Raw genomic sequence first — 18,649 nt, 5'->3', positions numbered from 1 at the left:
TTTTTGATTTACTTTTACGTGCAGACATTTCCAAAAGAAAGTTTACCGCCATTCAACTTTCCACATTGAAAAAAACAACACCATCCCACCTTGGTAACTTTTATCACGTCTTCTACAACAGAAACTTTGGTCGTGGTGATTCTGGTTAGCTTTTTGATCATCAAAAGGTCTTTTGTCCATCATCATTGTTTTAATACAATACATTAAAATATTGGAAGTTTTTGATTCAAAATTGTTTCTTCCCAATATTCATCATAGAGAAAAAGAAGAATATTTAACCGTAATCAAATATCTCGTCAGTCATCATCATAAGAAGATAATCAGTGTGTTGGTTATACAGTAGAGTATTTATCACATTACAGCAGTGTCATCATTTGTGCGCCAAAAGACTATCTACAGGCTAGTAGCTAAGCTAAAAAACACAACTGTGATCATCTAGTTGTGTTTACTGTGCTGTTGTTGTTGTGTATCCGCACAATTTATTCCATAGAGAGCATCCTCAACCTTCGATTCAATTCCACAACACTGTAAAAGTACGGGCTGCCTTCCTTAATTAAGATCCACACCCAAAAAATCAAGTCCTAAAACCCATTCACAAATATTCACCTGCCATTTTGTTGGTCTCTAGAAATATAGACGGAAAGAATTACTTCCATTCTTGTTGAATCCACAACTCGTTGCTTATTACTCTCTCTGTGTGTTGAATTCACAAAGTATTGTAAGTAGGTTACCTTCGCAACGGACTTGTTAGGATTGTATTGACAAATCTCCTTAGAAAAAAGACTCAAACAATCATCCTTATTTGGCTTATTGCTCTTGCTTTCTTTGAAGATGAGCAATAAGCAAAAGTTGCATCATTCACAACTTGTTAATCATCAGCATCCCAATCTTTCTCAACAACAAGAAATATTGAATGAAATTAACAAGCAGTCTTGTGATGAGTCTGACCTTTTCGATAACTTAGATCAATCACAGCAATTACACACAAGAATGGTATATTCATCGTCCGAAAATCCTTCATCCTTTTTAACTCAACAACAACAGGAAGAACTTAACCAACAATACCTTAATCACCAAACAATTTTGAATCCACACGATTTGAATAACAATTTTGATAATTTATTCTCACAAGAGTCTGACCATCATTCGATAAGCAATCATCATAATCCATCTCCACACATTCTCCTACCAAGTACATCCAGCATTCAGCCATCCCATGCCAATCATGGTTTGAATCAACATACCTTTAGCAACGGAATCAATGCACCATTGGATTCCTTCATGAGCAACGACATGTTAACAACCTCAACATTTATACATACTAGTTATATTCCAAATAGCACCACACAAGCTTATCCATCTTTAAATGTGCAAAAGCCGGAATCAAATGCCGACTTTTCTTTTAGACAAATGCAATTTAATAGCAATCCCCAAGGCTTACTGGTTGGTTCTTCTGATGTGTATAACGATACAAGTTCTTTCGAAAAGAGAGAGTTTGGTCCATCTCCCTTAACATTTAAAGAAAATTCTCACCTCTCCAAGACTGAAATGATGGTAAGTAGTAGTAGAAATAGTTTATTTACTAATAATTATCTGTCATTCTCATCCTCATCATCATGCTTAAATACATCATCTTTGATCATTGATTATATAACATACCTCTTCAAACATACAATATGAACTACAAAGACCAATGATTTGGTTTATAATGAACAACAAAAAGATTACTCTTTTATTTCAGATGGAGAGAGAGAGTCAAACAATGTTTCATCCAAGCAAAAACATCATCAACATACATCAGACACCTCGAATCTAGATGCAATTTCATTTTCAATAGAAGATGATTCAGCAACTGCATGTTCCTTCTCGACTCTACCAACTACATCACTCAATAATAATAATAATAATTTATTCAATAATATTCAACATCGCTCAACACCAAATATCATACAAAGATCCAGATCCCATTCCTTGCATAATCCACTAAGGAGAGATGCGAATCAAACATTTAATATCGACGGTATGGTCAACACATATATGAACAATAACAATACGAATTTGCAACAACAACAACATCTCTACTCTCCTTCCTCATCAAATTCTAGTTTTGCCTCATCACCTAATAATTGCTCTTCTATGCAACACCAATTGCCTTCTTCAACCGATGTATTAACGAACGCTCCAATCATGGACAATAGTTATCAACATACATCATCTCTTCATCCAATGAATGGCTCTCCAACAATTGCTATGGACAAAATTATTCAAAACAAAGCAAAGAGAACTATCAGAAGCAGAAGCTTTCATTCAAAGGACAAAATGGAGATTTCTGATGCAATGATGATGGATAATAATCACTCGTATCAGTATTTTGGATTTAATGCAAATAATAACAATAGTGTTACCTATTCACCAACATCCTCTGCAGGATGTAGCTCAATGGAACAATCACCTCCTCCTTCTCCTCTGGCAACATTTTTGAGTCAAATTGATATTTCTAAATTGAATCAAGAACAGTTGGCTGCTCTTCAAGTGTTGTGCATGTCAAATCAAAATAATTTAACTTCTCCAGTTTCTAATACTTATACATCATCGAATGAAGTGGTAGTTTCAAATTCTCAACAACAACGTAGATCTAGTGTTGCAAGTTACATGTCAGAAGATTCTTCAACAACTTTACCAAGAGATTCTCTCCTCAAAACAGTTCTTCAAAAACAATTACATACAAATAATGAAGTAGTAGATGAAAATCAAGCTCTTTATTCAATGATCGATAATGCACTGAGTGGTTGCAAATCATCTCTTGGTCTAAAGCTTGTTACAAATGAAACACCTGTAAATAATTTTCCAACACGTTCTAGAACTTTTTCATCTCCTCCACAATTCCAAATTACCCATAGTACCAACGTTCCTCAAGAAATTGTTAGTCCAATGAGTAGGTCTAGTGAAGAAACTGTTCCAACTATAGAGATTTCAAATAATAATACTTTTAATTTTGGTTCCTTTGGAACAGATTATGAGCAAAGTTTCGAGAATAATCAAACTTCTGTTCATCCACGACATCATTCATCACCTGCAATTAATACTTTTGTAAACAGGGTTGAGAAGCCAACAAAAACAAAGAGAAAAAGTTCGTCTGTAAGGGGATCTATCAATAATGCCAGCTCTTCAACAGGACAACTGGAACAAAATATGGTGGCTAGTGCTGTATCCGCTGTTGCCAGTAACAGTTCAAATAATTCAAAGAAGGGAAGCAGAAGGAATTCGATATCGTCAGTAGAGCAACAACCTATCGTTGCAACGAAACAAAACAAATCCCAAAACAAAAACAAGACTATCGTTTTTAACAATTACTATGACGAAATTCAATTCAAGAAAAAGTATGGACCTAATAGCACATTCTATAAATTTAAATGATTTGGCAATGATACATTAATCTTTATTTAACTCTTAGTTTAAAAGAGCAATCGAAATCATCACAAGAATTCCACATTGAATAATCGTTTTCAAGGGTTTCAGCTCTTTTTCTCATTCTCTTTAGAGATTCATCCTTACTTTCATACTTTTTACAAATATCAATAATTGAAGAAAAGTCACATTTTGACAAGGCAGATTCTACTTGAAATGAGGCATTATGTATCTCTTCCTTCTCCTCTGTTAGTAAACTAAAAATGCTTTCCAAGCTATAAACTGGGAAATGGCAATCTTCAAAACAAACATAATCAACAAAGTTACAAACGAAATTTTCCACAACTTTCTGATAGGTCTTTTCATGGATGAGAATTTTCTTTCCAACATGCTTATTCAAGAATAGAAGAGCTTTAGCAATAGGTACACTTGAACCTATTACAGTAACATTCATTCTCGATTGGCTTCCAGTATTTCCGCAAAGAATATTTTCATCAGAGGTAATGGAAGCTCTAACTTGCAAATCAGATAGATGAATTCTATTAAAATTCTCAATATTCATCATTATTTTGAGAGCTGCCCTACATGCCTTAATTTCATGATTTTCCAATGGAAGGCAATAAACATTAAATACACAAACAGCTCTATCTCCAATAAATTGGGTAATCATACCTCCCTCCTCTTTGACTGCCTTTGAAACAATCGTGAAATAATTAGTCATAAGGCATGGAAGAAAATCATCATGAATGCCATGTGAAAGCTCTGAAAAACCAACCAATTCAGTGAATAGAATAGTCATGTTCCTTTGCGCCAAATTAATCTTATCAAAAGGTCCATCCCTCTCTGTGAATGCCTTCACAACGAGTTCTGGAACATATTTGGAGAAAGTGGAGAGTCCATTTCTAATGGTAGATAATTTAGATTTCATTTCTCTAATATCCACAAAGAATGAGAACGATTTAAACGTGTTCCACATTCTTACCAATGCATTTCTGGAACTTATCTGCTTTTCATTTCCCAATTTTAGTATTGAAAGAGCTTGATTCTTAACAGCAGAGAAGGACAATCTAATATTCACAACACTAAATACTAGAAATATTGCCTGTAGAACAAATACAAGTACAAATGTTACAACAAAATCTGGAACTTGACTCGGTTGAATCAAGACTACTGATTTGTAATTTCCTACCACCACGAACCAATCAATTCCATACTTGTCACAAATTGGAGCAATTTCAACCTCAATTGCATCTGTTACTAACTTTCCATAGTTTTTAGAATTGAGTTTAAAGAAAACAGTTCCATAGGAAGTTATTTCTGATTCTGTAATATTGCTTGTCATGTTTCCACAGGGAGATGAAAGGAGAGAAAGCAAATTTCTTTCCTTTAGAACCTGATGGATAGTTGACAATAATTTGTTTTCATTGCTTTTACCAATCAAGTTATATTTCGAGTCAACTATCATGCTGTATTCCATCGCATCATTGGTTTTAAGAAGATCTGTCCCGTAATTTGAACCATTTAGAATAGTTTTTGATGCTGATTCCCATGAGAATTGAATACTCAAGACGCCAAATAAATATTGAGGACTCTTCAAATAGGGATACTTGGAAAGTTGTCCATTAGGAATGGAAATATATTTTGGATGTAACATGTTTTGAATCAAATAAGAATTATTCGATTCTTTAAAGAAACTCATCGAATAATTACTAAACACTGGAATGCTCAATGTAATCACGACCTCATCATTAAAATTAGCCCAACTGTTAGACCACATGATATCAGTAGCAGATTGATTTCCCTTATCATATGGCAAATAATATTCTCGTTTCTTTGGATAATAGGTTGAATTTCCATCATAATACGGATCTACAGAAATTCCTTTTAAATATTCATGAACATCCATCTTACTCCCAGTAGGTGCCTTTGACATTTGATTCTTACTGACATTGTAATATTTAAAATTTGTAACAATTGGATTGTACACTCTTACAACATAACCATCAACAGTTTCATTAAATTGTCTCGCAAAGTAAAAATCATCAAATCTGGCCCACCTATAAGCACCTGCTCCAATCTTTGAGTTGTAAGCAGTGTCAATACTGTCAATCATCTTAATCATTGCCAAATTATCATTCAAGTTAAATCTTTGCATTTGTTTCGAAATGTGGTTGGTCATTGAGGAAATTTGTGAAATGAATTTTTGTAACTCTGAATTAAAGTAAACTTGTAATTGTAATCTTTGATATTGTCGACTGTGTTCGAGAACATGATTCACTGACGAGTTTGTCAAGATGAAGGCCGTTCCAACTCCTATTAATCCCTGAACAATAAACATTAGAATAAAAATGTTGGTAAATGAGAAGAGTTTGATGAAGAAGGAGGAATATTTGACCTTCTTTTCTTCAGGAGGAGTCAGTTGAGTGGAGATTTGACTGGTTTCGTGATGAAGAGTTGGTTGACCAATGGTTGTAATGCATTGATGATTATATCTGGTTGTTGAAGTTTCGTCTAGAGCATGATGACCATCTAAACTCTTTGGTGTGCAAACTATTGAGGATGTTAAGGATAAATGTCCTCTTGAGTCGCCATGATTAGCTATTGGTGCTGTTAAAGATAATTGAGGTCTTCTTTCTATTCTAATTGTTTCGTATGTTGGTTTCCCAGTCATGTACGACTCTTCATTCTGTATCACAAATAGGGTTTCTGAATGAAAGGGAGATGGAACTATTGTGCTTGGTTGAATTTCCTCATCTGATAGAGTGTATGCATCGGCATAGTTTCGTTTAGTTGTGTTTGAAGAAAGAGGAGTTTCCGATATGGTTACCTCGTGTATATGTTGTTGCATTGTTTTTGATAGTTTGATGGAATTGGAGGTTTTTCAAAGCTATCTCCCTTATTGATGACTGTTGACACATTGAGGTTTGTAGTTTGTTATTATTTAGAATATTTTTATAGCTTCCATTATTTTAATGTTGTAGTAATACATTCTGAAATAATAGAACTAGAATTAGAATTAACGAGAGGCCAATCTGGTAAATATTTCTTCCAAAGTTGTTGGTGGAAGTTTTCTACATGACTTCTTATCCTGTGAAAAGAGTTGTTTACAATGCTTGACTCCAAACTCTATGATATTTTGATGTAATTTGGAGAAGAGTGGATCCTCAATATAGTCATATAGACCCTCAATTAATGAGAAGTAGTTATCAGTTGAGATTTCTAGCTTCTTGCTGCAGAGGGTAATTAGTGGCTTGATGTTGTGCATGTGGGATGCCTTCATTACACCAATCAAATGAGAAGGCTCAATGTCAATTTGTAAATCGTAGCAATATCTGATTATGTAATCAGTGGCAATAATTGATTCCTCATCATTCACATCCAGTTTGTATACATCGGTATCGAAATCAGACCAATTGCTGCTCTTGAATAGGTCTGTAAAGTATAAACTAGTAGATTCCAATATAGTCTTATGACAATAGTATGTTACTTGATCACCAACAAGTATTCTGAGATCGTGGGAAGGTTCATGATTGAATAACTTTACATATGGATTTTGAATATTTACATCTCGATCCTCATTGATTACTATACTTCTTATACTCTTACGTTTGAAAAACAATTTAAGGTAATTATCCATTCTGATATCTTTTTCGACATGTTCCGCAAAATCTTGAGTGTGTGAATAACTTCCCAGCATGTCTAGACAATATTCTCTAAACTCTCTCAATAAACTTTCTTCACTCTGAATAGAGATGTATGTTTTTTCTCTTTCAATATATTTTTCTATTGTTTCCAAGTTATCCAAAACATTTTTCAAGTTAATCATTCTCGTTAAATCCCTAATTAGACTGTTTTTCATAAATATAAGGTCAGTCTCCGTAGTACTCAATAAAAATGTACATATCATTTTCTGTTTGACATCAAATTGTCTTTCCTCTGTTTTTTCATAGAGGATTTTCTTAATAATACATTGAAGAATTGACTGTTCCTCTTCATCCAAAGACTCTATAAGTTTTTGATTATTTACAACTCGTTCATAAAAATATGGGGTGATTTGTTTTAAAGCAGGTTTGAAACAAACCACTGATGAATTCAATAGCTTATCCCTTTCACATATCTTGAGAGGTTTCAAGAATTTAAAATCACATTGCAAAAGGAGTTTTACACAATCTTGATTGTGTAAACTTCGAGCAAGATTCAGAGGCGTTCTATCCCTCTATCATTCTTATTATATTTCAAATTGAAAATACAATTACATACACTATCTTTGATAAGAGGATTTGCATTATGGTCCAACAAGAACTTTACAACAACTACCTGATTGTAATAAACTGCTCCATGAAGTGGAGTCCAATTAGCTCCAGTTGAGTTTTTATAATTTATATCAGCCTCATTCTTTACAAGAATATTCAAAATATCCAATCTTCCTTTACAACTTGCCGCATACGCTGCATTCTACAAGTACATTAATAATCCCATAATGAAAACTTACAAACTATTTCCGAGTTCAATATTTCCAATACCAATATTACTACTTACTGTCAACTTAGCATATTCAAGTTTCCAATAACCTAAATTAAACTTACTCCAACACTCTACTCGATAATTAATATTATTAAAAAACTATTTCAAATGAAATACAAACATTCTACAATACGCAAATCAATAAAACTCCACAAATACGACAAACATACATCCTTAAATAATTGAATTTCCAACCTCATTCCAAAAAACTTACATCCTTAAATAAACGTTAAATATTGAATATTCTAATTCATATGTTCATCAAAAACATACAATATGCTTTAAGAGAATACAAAATAATATTATCAATTATTTAAATATGCATTTCCATTGCAAACCTACCAATCTCTTCTCAATTATTATTATAAGTATTAAAATTGATAATGTTCCTAATACAAAGCCTTTGATCAAACTTACATTATAGTAACTATCACAAGCAACTTCATCATCCACTGATCGGATCCGAGAGGCAACACTCTCAATCGATGATGTATTACTTCCACTCGGAACTGAAAAACAAATTCTCAATAATTCCTGTACATCTAGCAATGATGTCATTTTTTTTAAATACTATTAATCGTAAATATTAACTATTTTGTAAATATTAAATACTTGTTTATTAATTTTATCTCCATGATACTTCAAATTTAATATTATTTAATATTTAATATTTAAATTTAATAATTTTAAAAAAAGCCTAAAAATGATCACGGCTTTGGAGGCTTCATCGTCAACTCCTCCAAACAATGATGATTTGCTTCAACAATCTACATCATCATCTTCATCACAAAATAATGAAAATAATATTCAGCATGATAATCAAGAGAATAATCAGTTGTCAGCATCACAAGTTGTGGATGTAAATAATAACAGTATTAATCATATTAAAATTAATAGAGAATGTGTGATACCAGATAAACTAATCAAGACGTTGGAAAATTGTGAGGGAATTGGCTTTGAACAATGTCAACAATCACTGCAAGAATTATGGAAAAGGTATCAAATTAAAAATCATTTGGAAAGACAGATAGAAAATAGTGAATTATCGTTCCATAGTTTTGAGTCACGATCATTTGGATTGACTAAATTCTATCACTTTTCGAGTAGAGGGAAGAAAGGAAATATTGGAACAAATGGTAAAAGTGGAAAAGATGGAAGATTCGGAAGCAAGTAAGTGTTAATAATTAAAGGAGAAATTTTAATGTGGAATTTAGTGGGAAAACAGGTATAATTGCTGAATTTAAAGATGAAGTGGAAAGAGAAATGATTGATAGAAGAAGATTGAATGGATGTGATGGAGAAGATGGCACAAAAGGTCAACTTGGTGGTGATGGATCTCATGGAGAAGATGCTCAAGATATTTATTTAAAATTACTCTCTAAGGATAACATGATTTCTTTGAATGGATCTTTTGAAGCTAATTTTGAAATTAACGAGAATAATTTATTTATTGTTGATGCTAGAGGTGGAAATGGTATGTAATTTTTATGAGATATTGTAAATTAACACAGTTGACTAATATATATTATATAGGTGGAAGAGGTGGAAATGGTTAGTATTGTAAATATATTAATTTCCTAATTCAATTAGGTGGACATGGAGGTAATGGAGGCAATGGAGGATCAGGAGCCAACAGTAGTTTTGGTAAAGGTGGTAATGGAGGAAACGGAGGAAATGGAGCTAAATCAGGAAAGGGGTAAGTTCAAAATGAAATTGTCAATTGATATTAATACTTGTAGTGGAAAAGGTGGCTCTTCTGGAAAGGGTGGAAATATAGTAATCGAGTCTGAACACAGTGTATGTAGAAAAATATTCTTTTCTCGTTAACCAATATTAGGAACTCTTTGTCTTTTTCAAAGCATTTTCAAGCTGTGGGAAACCAGGTGATGCTGGATTTAATGGTAGACCAGGAATTGGTGGTTTTGGTGGAGATGCTGGCTGTAATGAGATTTCCCACGCCGAGAATGGAAAACATGGTGAAAATGGTGCTGATGGAACAGCTCCTCATCCATCCAGTCCTGGAGAAATGGATGAATGTGGAAAATTTTTATTTATTGTAACTAATGAGAATGGTGAAATTGTTGAATATTCTAATTCACTGTATAATGTAATTGTGAAAGATTTTCAAATTGTTCCAGTGTTTGATGATGGAGTTTTGTCTCCAGGTGAGGAATGCTACATTACCAACATTGTAATAGAAAACAATGGTTCTCTAATGCTTCCAAATTTGAAAGCCATCCTCAAATTCCCAGGTGTTTCCAGTCATGAACTACCTTTACCTGCCATCAAACCAGGAGAATCTATTATCATCGATGAAAAATTTTATTTCAAGATTGAATCTGAACCAATAATGAAAATAGCTTCCAATGTCTCTATATTAGGAAAGGAATTTGAAAATGGTGCTCGATTAGAGAAATGTGTAGAATGTTTGCTCCCTATTAATGTTTCCTCTTTTAATTCACCACAAACAATGGGAAGAACTGAGAAGCATACATGCAGTTTTGATTTGGTCAATACTACAAACCTACCATTTAAAGCAAGTAAGAACAGACTAGCTAAAGTTAAAATAGTAATGGATGATAAGGATTTAATATGCAGTCGAACAACAGGTTACGAAGATACTAACTGTAAGCTGACACTTCACGATGGAGCCTTGGAGAAGGAGGTTGAATTGGATGTTGGAGAATCGCAAACCATTACTTTTGATATTTCGGTCTCCAGAGACGCTTCATTCTTTGTTGACAAGTGTTGGAAATTGGAAATCTACCTGAAATATGGACAAGAATATCTCCTAACACATTCCAGAAAGATGAATATTCAAATCATACCTCACTACATTATTTCAGAAAAAGCTTCAGAGTTTGATTTACTCTTTGTCATTCATCCACAAATGTCGCATAAGGAATTCTTGAGATATCAAAATATTATGGATGGACTTGGACTCAGATGCAATTATTGGGATATCAACAAGGAGAATGGTTTCAGTTTTAATCAAGCCAAAGTGAAACTTTCCTATAGATGGTTACCAGATTTTTCAGGTAAATTGATACTATTCCCCCTTATTGCTGAAGCAACATCTCGAGAAAGCTTTTCACAAATGGTAATGTCTCACACAGTTATAGAGGATGAGTTTGTCTTGGTTTCTCAAGAGGAAGACATTAGCAAGAGCATTAATGATGCTGCAAACACTGATTACGAAAGAGACCAGAAGAAGGTTTGCCAAGAATTGTTTAAATTCATAGACTACGACGATATTATGAAGCATTTGAGTAATCCAAATTCTGCATTTTTAATTTTGAATGGACCTGAAACTGAAGTTCTGATTGACTATCTCTTCACATGTGTAAAACCAATTGATATTGAAGAGGATTATTTATCAGGAATGTCAGTTTTTACTACTCCTTCAGAAGACACCTTCATTAGAAAATGCAATGATTATATTGTCAAGATGAAAGATCAATTCCCAAGTAAGATGTTCCGTCTCAATAATACATTTTTCAATAGACAAAAAAAGAGCCTTACTAAAACCAAACTAGGAGAAGCCAATTACCAAACGCTTTCTCCTCTGAAAGTCATAGATAGATTCTTTATTCTTCCAAACTTTGGATGCTTGGATGATGAGAAAATCTACCTCCACAAAACTGTCACATTTTACACGAATTCAAAATTTTTCTGCGTACTCTATGCCATACTTTGTGGATTGTCTGTACAGAAAAAGTTAGATGTCCTGAAGGCAAGTCAAGATAGTGATTCAGCAATAGCATACGCTGAAAATTGGACATTCAGATATCATGAGGACCAAAGAGAGGAATATCGTCTCATTGACCTTGTCAAGAGTACTTTATATTATGACCTTATTCAAGAATGTAAGTTTTTTTCTACTATAATGTTCAAACCTCTTTATCAAACTAGTTTTCTTTAAGGATTTGGGTTTAGGACGATTGGATGAATTGGTGAAATATGTTTCTAGTAATTTACTTGAATTTGCCTTCCAAGATGGTATCTTTATTATTTGGAATTTATTCACATTATTGGAAAAGGCCAAATTTTGGAGATCTTGGTCCAAGTTGCAATCCTTGGTAAACAAACGTACAGAACTTGTAAATATGAAGAAAGGAGTACAAACTCTATTATTCGAAGGTAAAATGGAACAATGTGTGAATTATCTGATGGAAATCAAAGAGGAAGCGGAGGCAGCTTTTGAACTCCCTCGTTTCTTCTACGTGTTTGAACACCCTCTTATGGAAATGGATGTGGCTTCAAAGATTGTGGAAGAATTTAAGGAATAAATAATTTTAACTGTTGGAACAAATTAGTTGAGGCCAAAAAAGCTGAACTTTTACGAAACGTTTAATATTTGTCAAATTAGTGCCTGCTGTTAAAAAAGTAAGCTGGAGATGCGGGGTATCGATCCCCGTACCTCTTCCATGCTAAAGAAGCGCTCTACCATGTGAGCTACACCTCCCCTTACGTTTATTTGCAATTATACCTTTATTTAACAATACTTGAATTTCATGGGAACTCAAAACCTGTTGCTGCGTATTGAAAACATATGAAACATGTCTGTTCGCTTTGGGCACGCAATATAACTCAAAATCCTTTTATTTGTTCAATGCTATTGGGTTTGTAAATGAGTCAGTTTGAAATATTATTGTGAAGATTGTGAACTAACAGTTTGACGTTTTAATAAACCCTCCATCACTCTTTACAGTTGTGAAAACTGCATATCAACGGATTAGTTTGATACAATCTTCAAACTTCAACCGAAATTTGTTGCCCACACCAGCAAAAAGGCAAGTCTCATGTTGGCGCCAATTGTGAACGTTTAACACTTTGGCGCTCATTTTTAAAAATATCAAAAAAGCGCCAACATTACAACCACAAAGTGTCACACAAGCGTATTTAACCTGCCAGGTGCCAAAAAATTATTTTCACAACAAAAAAAAACACAACACTAAATAATCTAATAGAAATGAGAGAAATCGTATCAATCAGCGTTGGTCAATGTGGTAACCAAATTGGTCAACATTTCTGGGAAACCATTCGTAATGAACATGGTTTAAATGCCGATGGTGAATTCGTCGAAACTAATCCAATTTTAAAGGAAAACTTGGGTGTCTACTTCTCTGAAAGCCAAGGAAACCGTTACGTACCAAGAAGTGTCTTGGTTGATTTAGAATCATCAGTTTTAGACACTGTTAAATCATCAAAGAGTGGTACATTGTTCCGTCCAGATAATTTCATTGCTTCTGAAGGTTCAGCTGGTAACAACTGGGCAAAGGGACATTATACTGAAGGTGCTGAATTGGCTGACCAAATTATGGATGTTTTGAGAAAGGAAGTTGAACATTGTGAATGTTTGCAAGGATTCCAATTGACTCACTCATTGGGTGGTGGTACTGGTTCTGGTTTGGGTACTTTGTTGTTATCTAAATTGAAGGAAGATTTCCCTGATAGAATGTTGGCTGCTTTCTCTGTTTTGCCATCACCAAAAATGTCTGAAACTGTTGTTGAACCATACAATGCTACTTTAAGTTTGCATCAATTGATTGAATCTGCTGATGAAGTTTTCTGTTTGGACAATGAAGCATTGTTCGATATTTGTACTAGAACCTTAAAGTTACCACAACCATCATTTGCTGATTTGAATAATTTGGTTGCTGGTGTCATGTCTGGTGTTACTTCAAGCTTGAGATTCCCAGGTCAATTGAACTCTGATTTGAGAAAGTTGGCTGTCAATTTGATTCCATTCCCAAGATTGCACTTCTTCGTTGTTGGTTCTGCTCCTTTGGCTGCTACTTCATCTCAACAATACTCTGCCTTGTCAATTGCTGAATTGACTTCACAAATGTTCAATAAGAAGAATATGATGGCTGCTTGTGATCCATCTATGGGTAAATATTTGGCTGCCAGTGCTACTTTCAGAGGTCTTAACTTGTCAACTAACGAAATTGATGAACAAATGTTGGGAATGCAAAGAAAGTATTCTCAAAACTTTGTTGAATGGATTCCAAACAATATCAAGTCATCTGTTTGTGATGTTCCTCCAGTTGGTCAAAAGGTTTCTGGTACTTTCATTGGTAACTCAACTGCTATCCAAGAAGTTTTCAAGAGAATTGGTACTCAATTCCAACAAATGTACAAGAGAAAGGCCTTCTTACACACTTACATTGATCAAGGTATGGATGAAATGGAATTCACTGAAGCTGAATCCAACTTGACTGATTTGGTTAATGAATATCAACAATACCAAGATGCCACTGTCGATGATCAAGTTGATGGTGATATTGAAGGTGAAACTGAACCACAATATGAATAAGTGTAATAATTATTACATTCTTATAATTGTATAAACTGACTCTGAGCAATAATAGCAACTAATAGAACATTCATTGTCGTGTAGGCAATGTTTAGTTCGACAACACCTAATAAATCAAATAATTAAAATTAAATAATAATATTAAATTCTTATTAATGATTTAAATCGTTCAAGAAATCTTCAAGACAATTCCTTGTCTCACAGCAACTAGTGTTGCGTGATGAGAATAATTGCAAGGGTAGAAAATCTGTCATCCTTTCTATTCCAATTTAATAATTAATTTCGATATTATCTAAAATTACTATTTCTTCATCTTGTTTTCGATCCATTCCAACACTTCCTTGTCTCCAGGCCCATTTCCGAACACACTAAAGCTAGTCAAATATCCTTCAAATATTAATTCCCTTTCATTCTCTGCCTCCCAATAAATTTGAACGGAATTCAAATTTGAAGCCTTTTCATAACAAACTTTTAAATTGTATTGCACTCTACACCTCCTAACCAAACTTTCAAAACGTTCAGTTTTATGAAGAGGTGTCTTTTGTCCTCAGCATCTAGTTGGTCCATATTCAATACGAATGGATGCCGGATTTACTGCAGCCTGTGGCAGTGATTGATCCCCTTCTTTGTCTTTAAGCATTTTTTATTAAGTTTACTGGTTAAGTATTTAATCTTTAAAACAGATGAATAATTCAAATATCAGTTAAGGCGGTTAACTGAACAACCAACAAGTTTTTAAGTTTAAAGTTTTTGTTTTTAAGTTTAAAAAAAATATGAAGAAATCAACGATAAGTAAAGTTGATGAAGGTAAAAATCAAAGGAAAGGCCTTGTGGTCGATCAGAAAAAGAAAGTCGCAGGCACAGCTTTGAAAAAGAATGAATTAGTTTCAAGTAAGATAACATACACCAAGAGGGAAGAGACAAAGCCACGAGTCTCAAAGATTGTTGGTGATACGAGGAAGGCATCGGTCGTTAAAAAGAGTTCTACAATGGGAGTGTTTGAAATTTTCAAAACATCCTTTATTCCTTCTGATATTGTTTTATATATTTTCGATTTTTTGGGAGGAGATTTCATGTCGAGTGCAACATCAGAGAGAGGAATTTTCAATTTGAAAACGTTTATGAGAACTTGGTATGGAAGATTTAAGGTAGATACTCAAGTCAAATTCTTATTTAGATATGGAATTGTGGATGCAAAAGTATTGTCGTTATATTGTCATTCAGAGTTGCTGCTCCTATTGAGACATCAGTTTATTACTAATAATGAAATGTTGGAAACAAGATTAGTCAACAAGTTGTGTGAATGTAAAGCAGATGTTCAATCTCAAAAGGAAGCATTGAGGAGACTGTCAAAACTCAAACGATACCATTCTGATTTGTGTGGAGTTTTTAAGAGATTGGATATAATTGGAGTTAAAAGTGCAAGTGTAGTTTTAGAGAAAGTGTTTGACATTTTTAACAATGTGGAAATTCTTCGAATTGGATCATATCCTGCCTATCCTGTTAAATATGCAAGTTGAACTTCCTTTCAACTCTGAAAATATTGGAAAAATGTTAGCAAAAACAAATAAGAAAATTAAGGAAGTATTTTATGTAGGAGATGTTCCAATTATCACGAAAGAATTTGTAGAGAACACTCCTCAATTGGAAAAACTGTACATAGAAGGAAGCATATCTGTGAAATATATCTCGAATATTAACAATTGGAAAGAACTCAAGACCTTTAAAACATGTTTTAATGACTACATTTGGAATCACCAAAAAGAAGTCGAAAATTTAGAGTTCTTCAAATCTCTCTCGAAGTGCAATAATTTGACATCATTAGCATTTGAAAATGAGGACATATCAAGCTGGGAATTTAAGGAGCTTTTCAACAAATTGCCAAATTTGACCGAATTACAATTGGTTCAAATAGAAACGGATCTTTCAATGTTTCAAACAATAGGATCATTTACCAATCTCAAAAATCTTTCGTGTAATTGGAGTGCGAAAGATTCAATACCATTCATTTCACCTCTTCGAAAATTGGAACGACTTCAAATTGCTGAAGTTACAGACTCAAATGTTTCGTTCATTTGTGAGCTTCCACGCATCAAAGAGCTTGAAATACTTGGTTCTCCAGAGCTCACAGATGTTGGTGCACTGAAAATAGCTAATCTTAAAGAACTGGAGTCCATTCGATTTGAAGGCTATCAATGTACTCACCATCTTGTTGAGGAAATTTGCAACTCTTGCACTAAACTCAAGAAAGTTGCAATCTTACTTTCGGTACCAGAAAGAGATAAAATACCAACACATATTCTCGAAACCTTCTTCGAGTGGCAAAACTAGATTATTCTGAATGATGTGGATGCACTAACTACTTGTTAATTGATCTAGTATTTGTATGAAATAATCCAAACCAAGAGAAGTAAGAGTGAATTAAGTAAATTTCTTTTCATTATTTAATATTCTTTTATTAAGTTCAGCCATTAAACAAGTAAGTCTTAATAATTTTTTATTGAGATTTTTGGGGAGTGATATGTAGCCCGTCTAGCTCAGTCGGTAGAGCGCAAGGCTCTTAACCTTGTGGTCGTGGGTTCGACCCCCACGGTGGGCGATTCTGTTTTATATTTCTAGTTATTTGTATCTAGATATTCCTTTTTAATTCCCTTTATCCTGAGTACTGGATATCTTATTTCCTAATTATTGATCATAATTGTAAAGGATTGTTACGATTATTACATGCGATCTCCTCCTATTGATCATGACGACATTTTTTTTAATTTTTAATTTAAATTGTAATCTTTCCAGGTCATCATAATTTAACTTGGTTCAGCAAAGAGAGAATTAAAAAAAATGAAATTACAAGATTTGGATGATGATTTATTTCCTCTCATCTATTCGTTTATTTATCAGCTTCCGTTGCGTGCCAGTACAAATTTTAAAGATGAATTTGATCAAGATAATGACCAGCACGGAATAAGCCTTGCATTTCCACATACTTGTTCGAAAATTCTTAGATCAATGGACAAGCATAATCCATTCCAATTTGACAAATTTATTCAATTTTATTGTCTTGGCATACGAAATGGACGTTTTGAAAAATTGCAAGAGCAATTCATCAATATTGAAAACGATGATTTGAGTGAAGTTTTGCCAATTGTGTTTTATTTGAATTTTCCAGAGTTGACTTTTCTTGAACACTTAAAATTTGAGAGAGATTTAGTACTAATGGAACGTAAATTCCGAAGGTTATTTAAAGTTAACAGAAATGAATATGAAGACTTCTTTTTTAAAATTGACAGAATTATTGAAATGGTTTCAGCTTTCATAAATATAATCAAGAAAAAGGTAAACGTAGAGGAATTATCACAGGGTACAGAAAAAATCATTAGTGTTGACACGTTGAATATTCCAGTTTCTAGTCTCCTTTCAGTGGTATCGGATGTAGACAGGGTTATAAATCAGTGCATGAGAATATTTCATTGGAAAGCTTACTATGAAACCTATTTTGAGGAACAATACTTGAAAATACCAAATGAGCTTGTACTTGTTTCTAAAAAGTATACCGATTGTGAGAGAATTATTTCAATACTGAAAAGTGATAATGATTATTTTCTTGGCTCTATTGAAGAGCTTTACCAATTATTTTCAACTATTGATTGCTACTATTGTGACAAGCTTGCAGCAATAATTTGTTTCAGTTTTTTCAGACAGAAAAAGGATTGTTATGAAATGTCAAGCAATAATGTTTTAAAGGAGAAACTTTTAAGATATTTAGTGTATTATGGAATGCATAATGTACCTACAATAGTGACAGACTGTGGTGAAACTCTCCTAAACGATGAGGAAATTGTTAGACGATTGATTTATTCAACTCCTGACGCCTACTCGTTAATCGATGAGAAATTTCAAAAGGATGCTACAATTGTTGCAACATGCATTTATCAAAGCGTTCAATCTATAAGTGGAGTATCAAATGTTCCTATTGGACAGAAATTAGTAGTTGACTTTTTTACAAACAATCTTGACGAGTTCTACTATGCTATGGAAACTATTTCTTCAAGGGAGTTATATGTAATTAACTCAATTATTTCTTCATTTGTGGAACTATCACATCCAACTCTTTCCAAGAAGATTCACTTTTTCTATGAAAAGAGATTCTTGAAAGCATGGTATTTGCTGACTGAAAAAGAATGGAAAACAAGTTATTTTTCATCTCAAAAGAGAAGATTTATTGCAATGTTAAGAACTGGTTTTGAACCGATTGACCTTTATAAGAGAGAAATTTTAAAGGATGATATTTCCACCATTGATAGTCTTTCAGAGATAATTGGAATTCGACTCTAAATACATATTCGATTATTAACGTGTTAGGGAAAATGGAATTGTTATTGTAAAGCCTCCCAACAAAAG

At 33.4% G+C, this 18,649-nt stretch overlaps 6 protein-coding genes and 2 non-coding genes across 8 annotated transcripts; 5 read left to right on the top strand and 3 right to left on the bottom strand.

Annotated features, from left to right (window-relative positions):
* Nucleotides 1-831: 831 nt before the first annotated feature.
* NAEGRDRAFT_59530 (uncharacterized protein) lies at nucleotides 832-3,431 on the top strand (the record flags this gene model as incomplete). Its single annotated transcript, XM_002671085.1, has 2 exons — nucleotides 832-1,554; nucleotides 1,690-3,431. The coding sequence occupies 2 exons, from the start codon at nucleotides 832-834 to the stop codon at nucleotides 3,415-3,417; spliced, it is 2,451 nt and encodes an 816-aa protein (XP_002671131.1). The 3' UTR covers nucleotides 3,418-3,431.
* An 8-nt stretch (nucleotides 3,432-3,439) lies between these two features.
* Nucleotides 3,440-6,256, bottom strand: NAEGRDRAFT_73850 (uncharacterized protein; the record flags this gene model as incomplete). The annotated part of the gene is made up of 1 exon (XM_002671040.1): nucleotides 3,440-6,256. One exon carries the CDS (start codon nucleotides 6,254-6,256, stop codon nucleotides 3,440-3,442), a length of 2,817 nt encoding a protein of 938 aa, XP_002671086.1.
* A 168-nt stretch (nucleotides 6,257-6,424) lies between these two features.
* On the bottom strand, nucleotides 6,425-7,105 carry NAEGRDRAFT_53089 (uncharacterized protein; the record flags this gene model as incomplete). Its single annotated transcript, XM_002671039.1, has 1 exon — nucleotides 6,425-7,105. One exon carries the CDS (start codon nucleotides 7,103-7,105, stop codon nucleotides 6,425-6,427), a length of 681 nt encoding a protein of 226 aa, XP_002671085.1.
* A 1,530-nt stretch (nucleotides 7,106-8,635) lies between these two features.
* NAEGRDRAFT_81632 (uncharacterized protein) lies at nucleotides 8,636-12,238 on the top strand (the record flags this gene model as incomplete). Its single annotated transcript, XM_002671084.1, has 7 exons — nucleotides 8,636-9,102; nucleotides 9,147-9,406; nucleotides 9,466-9,483; nucleotides 9,523-9,628; nucleotides 9,672-9,729; nucleotides 9,770-11,798; nucleotides 11,845-12,238. 7 exons carry the CDS (start codon nucleotides 8,636-8,638, stop codon nucleotides 12,219-12,221), a joined length of 3,315 nt encoding a protein of 1,104 aa, XP_002671130.1. The 3' UTR covers nucleotides 12,222-12,238.
* An 86-nt stretch (nucleotides 12,239-12,324) lies between these two features.
* NAEGRDRAFT_t668 lies at nucleotides 12,325-12,397 on the bottom strand. The gene has a single exon. It is a non-coding gene; the product is annotated as a tRNA-Ala (tRNA).
* A 482-nt stretch (nucleotides 12,398-12,879) lies between these two features.
* Nucleotides 12,880-14,381, top strand: NAEGRDRAFT_55900 (beta-tubulin). Its single transcript, XM_002671083.1, has one exon. It carries the CDS (start codon nucleotides 12,905-12,907, stop codon nucleotides 14,249-14,251), a length of 1,347 nt encoding a protein of 448 aa, XP_002671129.1. The 5' UTR covers nucleotides 12,880-12,904; the 3' UTR covers nucleotides 14,252-14,381.
* Nucleotides 14,382-15,712: 1,331 nt separating this feature from the next.
* NAEGRDRAFT_53086 (uncharacterized protein) lies at nucleotides 15,713-18,583 on the top strand (the record flags this gene model as incomplete). Its single annotated transcript, XM_002671082.1, has 2 exons — nucleotides 15,713-16,519; nucleotides 17,150-18,583. The coding sequence occupies 2 exons, from the start codon at nucleotides 15,713-15,715 to the stop codon at nucleotides 18,581-18,583; spliced, it is 2,241 nt and encodes a 746-aa protein (XP_002671128.1).
* Nucleotides 16,778-16,850, top strand: NAEGRDRAFT_t673. Its single transcript has one exon. It is a non-coding gene; the product is annotated as a tRNA-Lys (tRNA).
* Nucleotides 18,584-18,649: the final 66 nt, after the last annotated feature.

The sequence above is a fragment of the Naegleria gruberi genome (assembly GCF_000004985.1).
Source record: "Naegleria gruberi genomic scaffold NAEGRscaffold_64, whole genome shotgun sequence".
Lineage (NCBI taxonomy): Eukaryota > Heterolobosea > Eutetramitea > Acrasida > Naegleriidae > Naegleria > Naegleria gruberi.
This window is presented reverse-complemented; position numbering and strand designations above follow the sequence as displayed.

Bases quoted from the DNA above. Each gene is read 5' to 3' on its own strand.
- NAEGRDRAFT_55900 (XM_002671083.1), top strand. From the start codon at position 12,905: ATGAGAGAAATCGTATCAATCAGCGTTGGTCAATGTGGTAACCAAATT.